The following is a 9502-nucleotide window of genomic DNA, read 5'->3' on the forward strand; positions in this document are numbered from 1 at the left end:
ACAACTTACTAAATCTCTTATTTGCACATGACGTCACGAGTACGGCCATGAGACCCGGCGAGCGTTTTCGTGGGAAAATAATTTTTAAACATATGTAAAGAACTCTTTTCTCGAGTTTACATATCGAACCTTTTCTGAAAGTCACCAATGTTTTTACAGTGATAAGTGACATAAAGAAAAGGATGTTTAAGAAGAAATTATTTTGATTTTAAAGACCTGAAGTAAGGGCTTTAAATGTTGTTTCTTGTATTTTCACAGAAACGCAATATCGTCTTTATTTCAACTACCCATTGAAGGGAGTATTATAAACATCATTATAAATATAATAAGGCAAAATAGTAAATACTTCCGATCGTTATAAAGCAGTTTTTTGAAAGTAGTCACCATGCTTATTCTTTAAAAAACAGCTCGTCTCCTTAATCAATAACATAAACGTTATTCCCATATAATAAAGCTTTGTTTTTGAATGAAGAGTTTCATTCAAAAACCAAATCAAATTCGTCGATATCTTCACACATTGAGTTAAAACCAGCCGCCCATGCTTCCACTTCCTTTTCCTGAAAAATTATAAAATAATTATTATACTTTAACAAAGACACAAATAAGTTAGAATGAGCAGGTTACACTTAATGTTACGAGTGCCGACTTCCACCAATAATACGCCACGTAAAGAAGATGCTTATTTAATGTGTTTTTTTTTTTTTAATAAATATACTACGACAATACACACATCGCCATCTAGCCCCAAAGTAAGCGTAGCTTGTGTTATGGGTACCACGATGACTGATGAATATTTTTATGAATAATATACATAAAATACTTATAATATACAGATAAACACCCAGACACTGAAAAACATTCATGTTCATCACAGAAACATTTTCCAGTCGTGGGAATCGAACCCACGGCCTTTGACTCAGAAAGCAGGGTCGCTGCAAACTGCGCCAATGGGCCGTCCCGATTTTGATACTAAATAATTATTTGTTGTTTTTATTAATATTTTTGTATTGTGAGGCGTAAATCGAAATGATGATCAAACAGTCTTTTGGTAACAAGTATTGGCTGAAGGAAATTCTGCTGGAATATAGAACAATTGTAATAAGTAAAGTAGTAGAGTATTATTGATGTCCAATCCCACGATCGCTAATATTAAGACTTATTGCTTCGATTTTGAATGACCGGGTTTGGACGATTTAATATTGATGCATTCTAAGAGTCATCGAGTTCATCTAAAATTTTTATTTTTACTAGCTTCTACTCGTGTTGATAAGGGTCTATTACAAATTCCGTGTAAACCGTTTGTTTTTCTAGGATAAAAAGTAGCCTATTTTACTGTGTGTGTCTGCGTATATTTACTAACTCTATACCAAAGTCAAAGTCAAGGTCAAAAATATCTTTATTGAAGTAGGCCCGGCCCACACTTTTGATGTGTACATTACATGAGAATCACACGGTAGTGAGATGATGGCGATAACCATATTCGTAAACTTAAAACTAAAGCTACGAGGGTTCCAAACGCGTCCTGGTCTAAGAAGAGGCCCACAAAAAACTTAGCTTGTTTTTTTTTGTTATCACCATCTCACATTGTCATTTAAAATTATTAGAAGAGCAACCTGGTTGGGTGGTAGTCCCAAAATAGAGTAGATTAGTTGATTAGTTAGGGCGTGAACGAAGAGCAAACAAGTAAACACACTTTCGCATTTATAATATTAGTAAGGAATTGTTTTTAGTTACACTTTGAGGAAATACTATTTTTTTTTTATATTTATCCCAAAATTTTATTTAACGGCTAATAACACGATTCTTCAAATTTTCGATTCAGGTAACTCTGACATTTATTTCTGTTGACAAAATTTTACGGAGTGATGTACCTAAAGCAGACAAAAATGTAGAAAGAAATGTGGTCAAGTATAACATATCTTATTGTAACAAATGTTAGCATATCATTGAAAGAACTACAGCTGTTGTTCAACCTCTTTTTCACACTATCATTATTGGTTGCTCTATGATGCATTTGTTACATTGATAATGTTTAGTATATATTTTTGCAGCAGCAGTTGTGCAGTTTACTGGGCTACACAAAATTGCAAACTCATTCAAGGGCAATTGTATATTATTTTATAACAATCATGGCGAAACAAGCAGTTACATGGACAATTTCCCAAAAAAGTATTAGACCAGGCAAATGTTGATCGGGAGCGTTCGTTTAGATGGATGAAAAAACAGCAGGTATCTCCTAGTATAGAGTCATCAGTATTTGCCATTCAGGACCAAGCTATTATGACCAGACAACATCAACGTGATATACTGAAAGAACCAGTGGACGGAAAATGCCGCCTTTGTGCAAGTAAAGATGAGACCGCGCAGCACATAATTTCTGGATGCGAAAAGTTGGCAGGGAACTATTATGTCAAGCGACATAATAACCTTGTCCAATACGTCTACTGGTGTTTGGCCAAAAAACACAAAATTGAAGTTTCTGACCTCTGGTGGAAAGAAGCGCTCACTCAACCACAAATCAAAGAAAATGAATCCGCTAAAATTTTATGGGAAATGCCCATACAAACAGATGTTACTGTGACGCATAACAGACCTGATATAATATACATCGACAAAAAAAATAATAAAACATTTTTAATTGATATAACAGTACCATCTGATTACAATATAGGGCCAAAAGAGATTGAAAAGTTGAGTAAGTATCATTCATTGAAAACTGAAGTCAGTCGTTTGTGGAATACTAAAACGACTGTTATTCCAATCGTAGTAGGTGCAACAGGTGTAGTTGCTAAGAGTATTACAAAATATATAGATAAGTTAGACTCAAACATTGACATCAGCATTCTTCAAAAACAAGCAGCCATACATACATCAATCATTCTCAGCAAAGTCCTAGGTGACACTGTATTTGTACACAATACTCAACCAGACCAGCGCGTACAAAACACACAACAACCATCAAATACTCAAATGTCTTCAAGGATACCAGGCCCCTCAAACATTACTTACACACAAAACACGCGGCAGTCACCAAGCGGAATAAATAGATCTTACCCAAATCATACACAGACTCATCACAATAGACGTAGAGGGAGACGCAGAGGGAGGAGAAGAAGAAGTACAGAACACCATAATATAGATACATAGAAGGGGGTGTAGATATCTTTTTTCCTGTGAGTTGCGGGACGGGATATTTATAACAACCGACATAGGAAGTCGAGAAAGTGAAAATCACTAAATTAAAATATTACCAAATGAAATCTTTGAGATGTCTCTCAATAAGTTCAAAGTTTACATTCAAATCCTATTATAATATTAAGGATAACTTAAACTATAAAAAAGCTTGGGTGTGTATTGCTCTAGCCAAGCTATGAGCTTAATGTAAATTTACTGTGAGATGGTGATAACAAAAAAAAAATACATGGCTAAGTTTGTTGTAGACCAGGGCGCGTTTGGGACCCTCGTAGCTTTAGGTTCAAGTTGGCGAACGAAGTTATCACCATCCCCTTACAATTATGTAAACATATATGTATGAACGTTTCATAAGTGCCTGTGATAGGCCTACATGAATAAAGAAATTTTGAATTAATGTAGGCCAGTAAAATATAGTTTATAATGTATGTTGATAGGTGCATCAGAATTTACGCTAGTGCATTAGGAAAAGTCCTGTAATACTAGTCGTAAGTTGAAAAATAAATAAATAATAATAATAAAACCCTCTCTTCAATACAACACACACACACACACGCACAACAGACATACACCTTTATATTTATTAATTTTTTATAGAGAGGAACAAGTAGTAGTTATATATTTATAATCAACAGTTACAAAAATTATAAATCAATTAGCCCGTTAGTATATTCCTATTATTATTAAGTTATTATAACTGCATGTTTAATATTTAAGCTAAAAATAAACAAAAACCCTAGGGGGTGAAGGCACTGAAGCTGAAATACAAGGTTTCTTAGTTTAGCTTCAGAAGTTTGTAGTAAAATAGTTATTTAAGATTTCATGGATGCCCCATCCTATAAAATAAGAAAACCTTTTTACTTTATTGTTTAGACTTAAGATTTTTGGAAATAAACATTATTATTATTATTATTTTTAAATAATCATCATCATATTCAGCCTATTAACACTGCCCATTGCTGAGCGCAGACCAGATTAAAAAGTTTTGTAATGGGCAGAATCAACTAACTCACCTCCTTTTTAGACAACAGTTTTTTGGGCTTTCTCTTCTTAATCGTCCTTTTAGGTCTTTCTGTGGGCAGCTTGAATGACAGGTCATCCAAGTTTTCTTCATCACTTGATGCAAACGCTTTGCCTTCACCGTCACTTGTCGAGCTGTCATCATTATTTGCCACTGGTTTCTGGTTGAATGTAACCTTCTTAGATTTCCCATAACTTTTTCGATTTTGCTGAAATCAAAGAAAAATAGAATAGAATAGAATAGAATTTGTTTATATACCAGAACAACACAAACAGACTTACATACGGAGTAACTTAAAATTTTGTACTTAATTATCAATAGCTTAAGTCTATGATGTGTTGTGCCAATAAAAAGGTTCTGACTCAGCTTAATGTTCCAGATACTAATGTATCCACAGCGCTGGTATTCTGTCAGTACCTATTTAGTTGAGGGAAGTCCAGTTATGAAATCACATATAAAAACAAAAAAATATAAACTTTATAAAAGAAAGTAAACTTCATAATGGAAAGGAGATGAAAATTCATTTTTATTTAAGTAGTAATGGAAAAGTATGTTAGTCAGATAATAATTTTTAGTTTTTAGTAGTTATTATTGAATTTAAAATAATCACAGGACTAGTTACAGGACTAACATCTCCCTAAACACATTTAACTATAAGAATAGGTTTTGGTCTACACAGCCAAGATTTATAAGTTTAAATGTTTTATTTTCAAAACTTTATTGCAAAGATTTAATAGGAACATATTAAATTTTTTTTTTTTTTTTTATGTGATAATTGACCTAAAGTATGTATCCAATCAACATACACTGCAAGTTAACTAAATTTTTGTAAGAAAATGTCACACTAGATACCCTGGTTTTCTTAACAAATGGCTGGGCAACATTATTGTCACTAGATGGTGCTTTTTAGAGTCCATAAAAATCGTTGTTAACTTGCATGTAATTGAATACATAGAAGTACGAGTAGGTAGAATCACTCACACAAGGCATCCTGCTTAACAAGTAACAAATTAATGCTCAAAAAATATCATTTTTTCAACTGAAACCTTTGACTCTGTAAATCTACCCAATAGGAACCACATATCCTTCAGGGATAAAAAGTAGCCTATGTGTTATTCCAGACTATAATCTATCTCTATACCATAATAGCAATATTGAGTAACAAATATCCATCCATTGAAACTTTCGGATTTATATTATTACTATACATTTTTATAGATGCTTCATTCAAAGACAATCATCATCATCATATCAACCCTTTACGGTGCGGGTACAGGCCTCCTCCCAAAATCAGAAGGCTGTAGTCCATATGCTGGCCCAGTGCAGATTGGTGGTCTCCACAGGCCTTAGAGAGCATTATGGAGAACTCTCAGGCATGCTGGTTTCCTCACCATGTTTTCCTACTCCTTTGAATTGATAGTTAAGTGATATTTCAATTGACAATATAATAAAACAACCTAATGCATTGACGAGTGACACTGACTACATTTTATTTTTAAAACAAAAAAACATGTCATGCACTAGTAACATATTGTGTAGATATTAAAAAAAATAAAAATAGTTTATTTGGGTAAATAAAATTACTTTAAACACTAATGGCTGGAGCCTTCTTTTAAGGGTAGTATTACTACCCCTGTGTCAGAAGACACCGCTCTTCCATAACAAGAAATAAACATAAAAACGAGGGTAGGTATACAAACAAAAATATTTGTGTTGATATTAAAAATAATAGACATCTTAACAGAAGAAATTAAGTTAACTAAAAAATGAACATTAAAGAAAAATGACATTACAATATATTTAAAGTGTAAAGTAATTCGCGTGCGTGTTTGTGAGTATGCGTGAGGGTGTGAGTATGCGTGTGGGTGTGTGTGTGTGTGCGTGTGCGTGCGTGTGTGTGTGTGTTTTAACCTCTATAATTGTACTTAATATTAAATTATGCGTTTTAATAACGATTCCACTTCATTATAATTTAATGTTAATAGAAATTTATTTAATATTTCTTTGCATGCATGCAATTTTTGCGGATATATTTTAAGTTTTCTGTTAATCGTGTTATATAAGTAATTTGATTGCGAGAAATATTGATTTTGCGCAAAAACAGTTCTGGTGCGAAGAGGTTTTGCCACAACAAATCGATTACGTTTATTTAAAGCTATAAACGGTAAAGATTTGTGCCTTCTAAGAACTATGTTCAAAACATATAGCTGCCTGACTGAAAGTATCCCAGAGGTGGAGTAGAGTTGTGAAGTAGGGAACAGATAAGATTTAAAGAACATTACTTTTAAAAGAGATCGTTGTATCGTATATTAGACCTTTAACAGACAAACTTATAAAAGTTAGAGGTGCATGCTGGGATTTGGGAACACCCAGTTGAAAACCCACTCTTGAAAGTCAAGTTGAAGTCCTACTAACTCATCCGCCAATCAAAAAAATTCATTAAAAAATTGTGTTGTCTTACCTTGGGGTGGTATATCAAGGCTAAATCAATATCTTCAAATAGATGTACCGATTGGTCATCATCATCCAAATTTTCAGGCAGACATGATTCTTGCATAGTTATGTCGTTGTTTCCATCAACAGCAACTTCAGGTAACAAAGGTGGTTCGGTTGCTGATTTCATTTCATTTGTATTTAAAATGTTTTGTGCAGGTTTAGATTTTACTGCAACTGGTAAAATTGCTCTTGTTGGACCTTTATGTTCATTTATTTCCTGAAGTATGCCTCTTGTACGGGATCTTAATGCTCTGGCTCTGCTATTTTTCTTTATTGGGGAAACATTTTCCTGATCTTCAATATCATCAAAACCAAAATATGTATTGTTTTTATCAACATTTTGGTGTAAGCTTTCTGGTTCTTTAACATTTTCGGTACTATTTTCACTATCTAAATGTTCTTTTTGAATTGATGCATCACTTATATTATTACTATGTTGTTTTCCTAATTCAGGTGTTATTTGAACATTTTTATTACTCTTCAATGGAGTTTTCTTATTAGGAGTCATATGATCAACTACAGATGTGCTTGTTAAATCTTCAAAAAGAGAGTTACTTTTAATGGGTGTTGACTTTTTTTTCTTTTTGTTAGCATTTCTCTCAACAACTTCCTTGATGAAAGATATAATACTAGTCTGTTTCAAACCAGAGGTGTTATCAACACTGGGTAATGAATCATTAGCCACCATATTTGTGTAAACATGCCTTTTCTTACTGTCATTAAAATTAATAAATGAGCTTTCATATGCTGGGGTCATATTTGATTTGACATAGGTGTTGACCTGCCACTTAATAGGTAAATTGCCAAATTCTACCCTCCAAGGACTAGCTTGAGGATGTCTAATTGACACGTTCATACTGCTACTAGCTACTGGTACATCATCAAAGAAACTGATATCATCACGTAAGTTAAGAGGGTCTGCATTATTTGGAGTTTGAACTTTATGCATGCTACGTTTAACTTTATCAACAGGAGATTTTGGCCGGCTGGGAGAATTTACAGGTGAATAATCAAAGGCAATAGCATGGTCATCTTCATTCATTTGAAAATCACGAGCAATGTCTTCTAATCTTACAGAATTATAATTTTTCTCTTTCACAACACTCTGTTCTATGGCTAAATTATTTTCAACGGAAGGTGTGTTTGTTTGGTGATTAACAAGGTTTTTAACATTTTCTTTAGTTGTTTCTTGATTTTGCTTAGTTGTATCTGTATTCGATTTAGAAGACACAGCAGTCTTTAAAGCAGCCAGTGCCTTTGCTAGATTCTTATCATAATTACTCTTTAAAGTAACTGTTTTGGGTTTAGGTTTTCTTGGAGCTTGTTTCTTCTTCTTTTTCTTTGCTGGTCTTGGATCCTCATCTGGATCAAATGTGAATTCATACACGTCAAGTTTACTTGAGTCCCTCTTTCGCTGGTTTTTGTTATTGTCTAATAACCTTATGGATGAGTTTTTATTTGTAACTGTATCAGTGTGTTTTGTTCTAAATATTCTACCTGGTGTGCCTGGTGAAGCAGATAAAGATACTATTTCTTTATTCTTTTTAGCATTATTATTAGTATCAGCTACAACCTTTTGCCTTTGACTATTAATCACAGCTTTTTGTTCACTCACTTTTTTAGTCAATACAGGTGAAATATTTATGGAGCTTCCTCCATTTTCTTTATTCGCTTTCCTGGTCTTTGTTGCTAAAGGTGTACTGGCATTAATCGGCTGTAATGGCACATACTTGTTAGGACTAATTGAGTGATCATCAAACTTGGTTGGCAGTCGACAAATCCTCTTTGGCCTTGTCTTTACTAAACTACATACAAGAGATTTTGCAGGACTTTTAGTTAGGGTTACTTTTCGTGTCTTTTTCACTGGTGAAGTTATCTTTGTAGCCAAAACTGTTAGTTTTGAAGCAGGATTATGGGTGGCTGCAGCTTTATTAACTTCACTTACAGTAATATTCTTTTCGGCATTAGTTGTCACTGATGGCGATTCTGGGTTAGTTGATGATGCATTAAAACTATTTGACAAATTTTTTAAGGTATTATTTTCCTTATACCGGGTCGGAAGACGCCGAGCGCGCCGTGGTCTATCCACATTGTCCTCACAAAGGGTATTTATTTGTTTAATAGGCGCACTAGCAACAGTTTCTTTAAGTTTATCAGAGAGTAGCGAAGCATTATCATCAGACGCGGAATTCGTTTTATCAGCCAGAGGTTTCCTGGTAACCTTTAATACTTTACTTACTGCTTTCGATTTAGTTGTTTTCAAGATACCGATATTCTCTTTCGAAGCTTTTACGGCCTTAGACCCCCTAGTTTTGGATGGCATGACGCGATTCGTTTACTTGTCGCCTTACATTTCACATTTCTATGTAAAATTGTCTATAAACACACACGCCTACTGCTGGTTTTAACACTAATAACGATAGAACTATGTTTAAATCGCTTCAAAATACTCATTTAATGGTAAATGAACTTCAATCAACAAAAGTTTTCGCTCGTATTTTTCATTTGACAGAACTAGAAAAACGTCAAACAAAAACAGGTTTCTTTAATAAATAATAACTGGAGATGCGGGGGTGGGGTTCTAACCTTTTCGCAGTAACCTTTTTTTATGTCAATGGGAATACAAACACTATATTGTCCATATATTATGTCAAATACTATGATCACAATGTACTCATTATACCTAGCATTAATAGTTGTTTTAAGCAGACATGAAAATGAAAAACATTTTAAAATTTCTGTTGTATATTCAAGCAGGTTTTAAGTTTGATAAATAAATTTGATAAAAAAAAC

General features: G+C 33.6%; 1 protein-coding gene across 1 annotated transcript; it reads right to left on the reverse strand.

Annotated features, from left to right (window-relative positions):
• Window positions 1-273: 273 nt before the first annotated feature.
• Window positions 274-9223, reverse strand: LOC120632238 (nucleolar protein dao-5-like). Its single transcript, XM_039902043.1, has 3 exons — window positions 6675-9223; window positions 4206-4421; window positions 274-557 (listed from the first exon to the last, which is right to left on the reverse strand). Exons 1-3 carry the CDS (start codon window positions 9030-9032, stop codon window positions 477-479), a joined length of 2655 nt encoding a protein of 884 aa, XP_039757977.1. The 5' UTR covers window positions 9033-9223; the 3' UTR covers window positions 274-476.
• Between the last annotated feature and the right edge of the window lie 279 nt (window positions 9224-9502).

Source organism: Pararge aegeria, chromosome 19 (genome assembly GCF_905163445.1).
Source record: "Pararge aegeria chromosome 19, ilParAegt1.1, whole genome shotgun sequence".
Taxonomy (NCBI): domain Eukaryota; kingdom Metazoa; phylum Arthropoda; class Insecta; order Lepidoptera; family Nymphalidae; genus Pararge; species Pararge aegeria.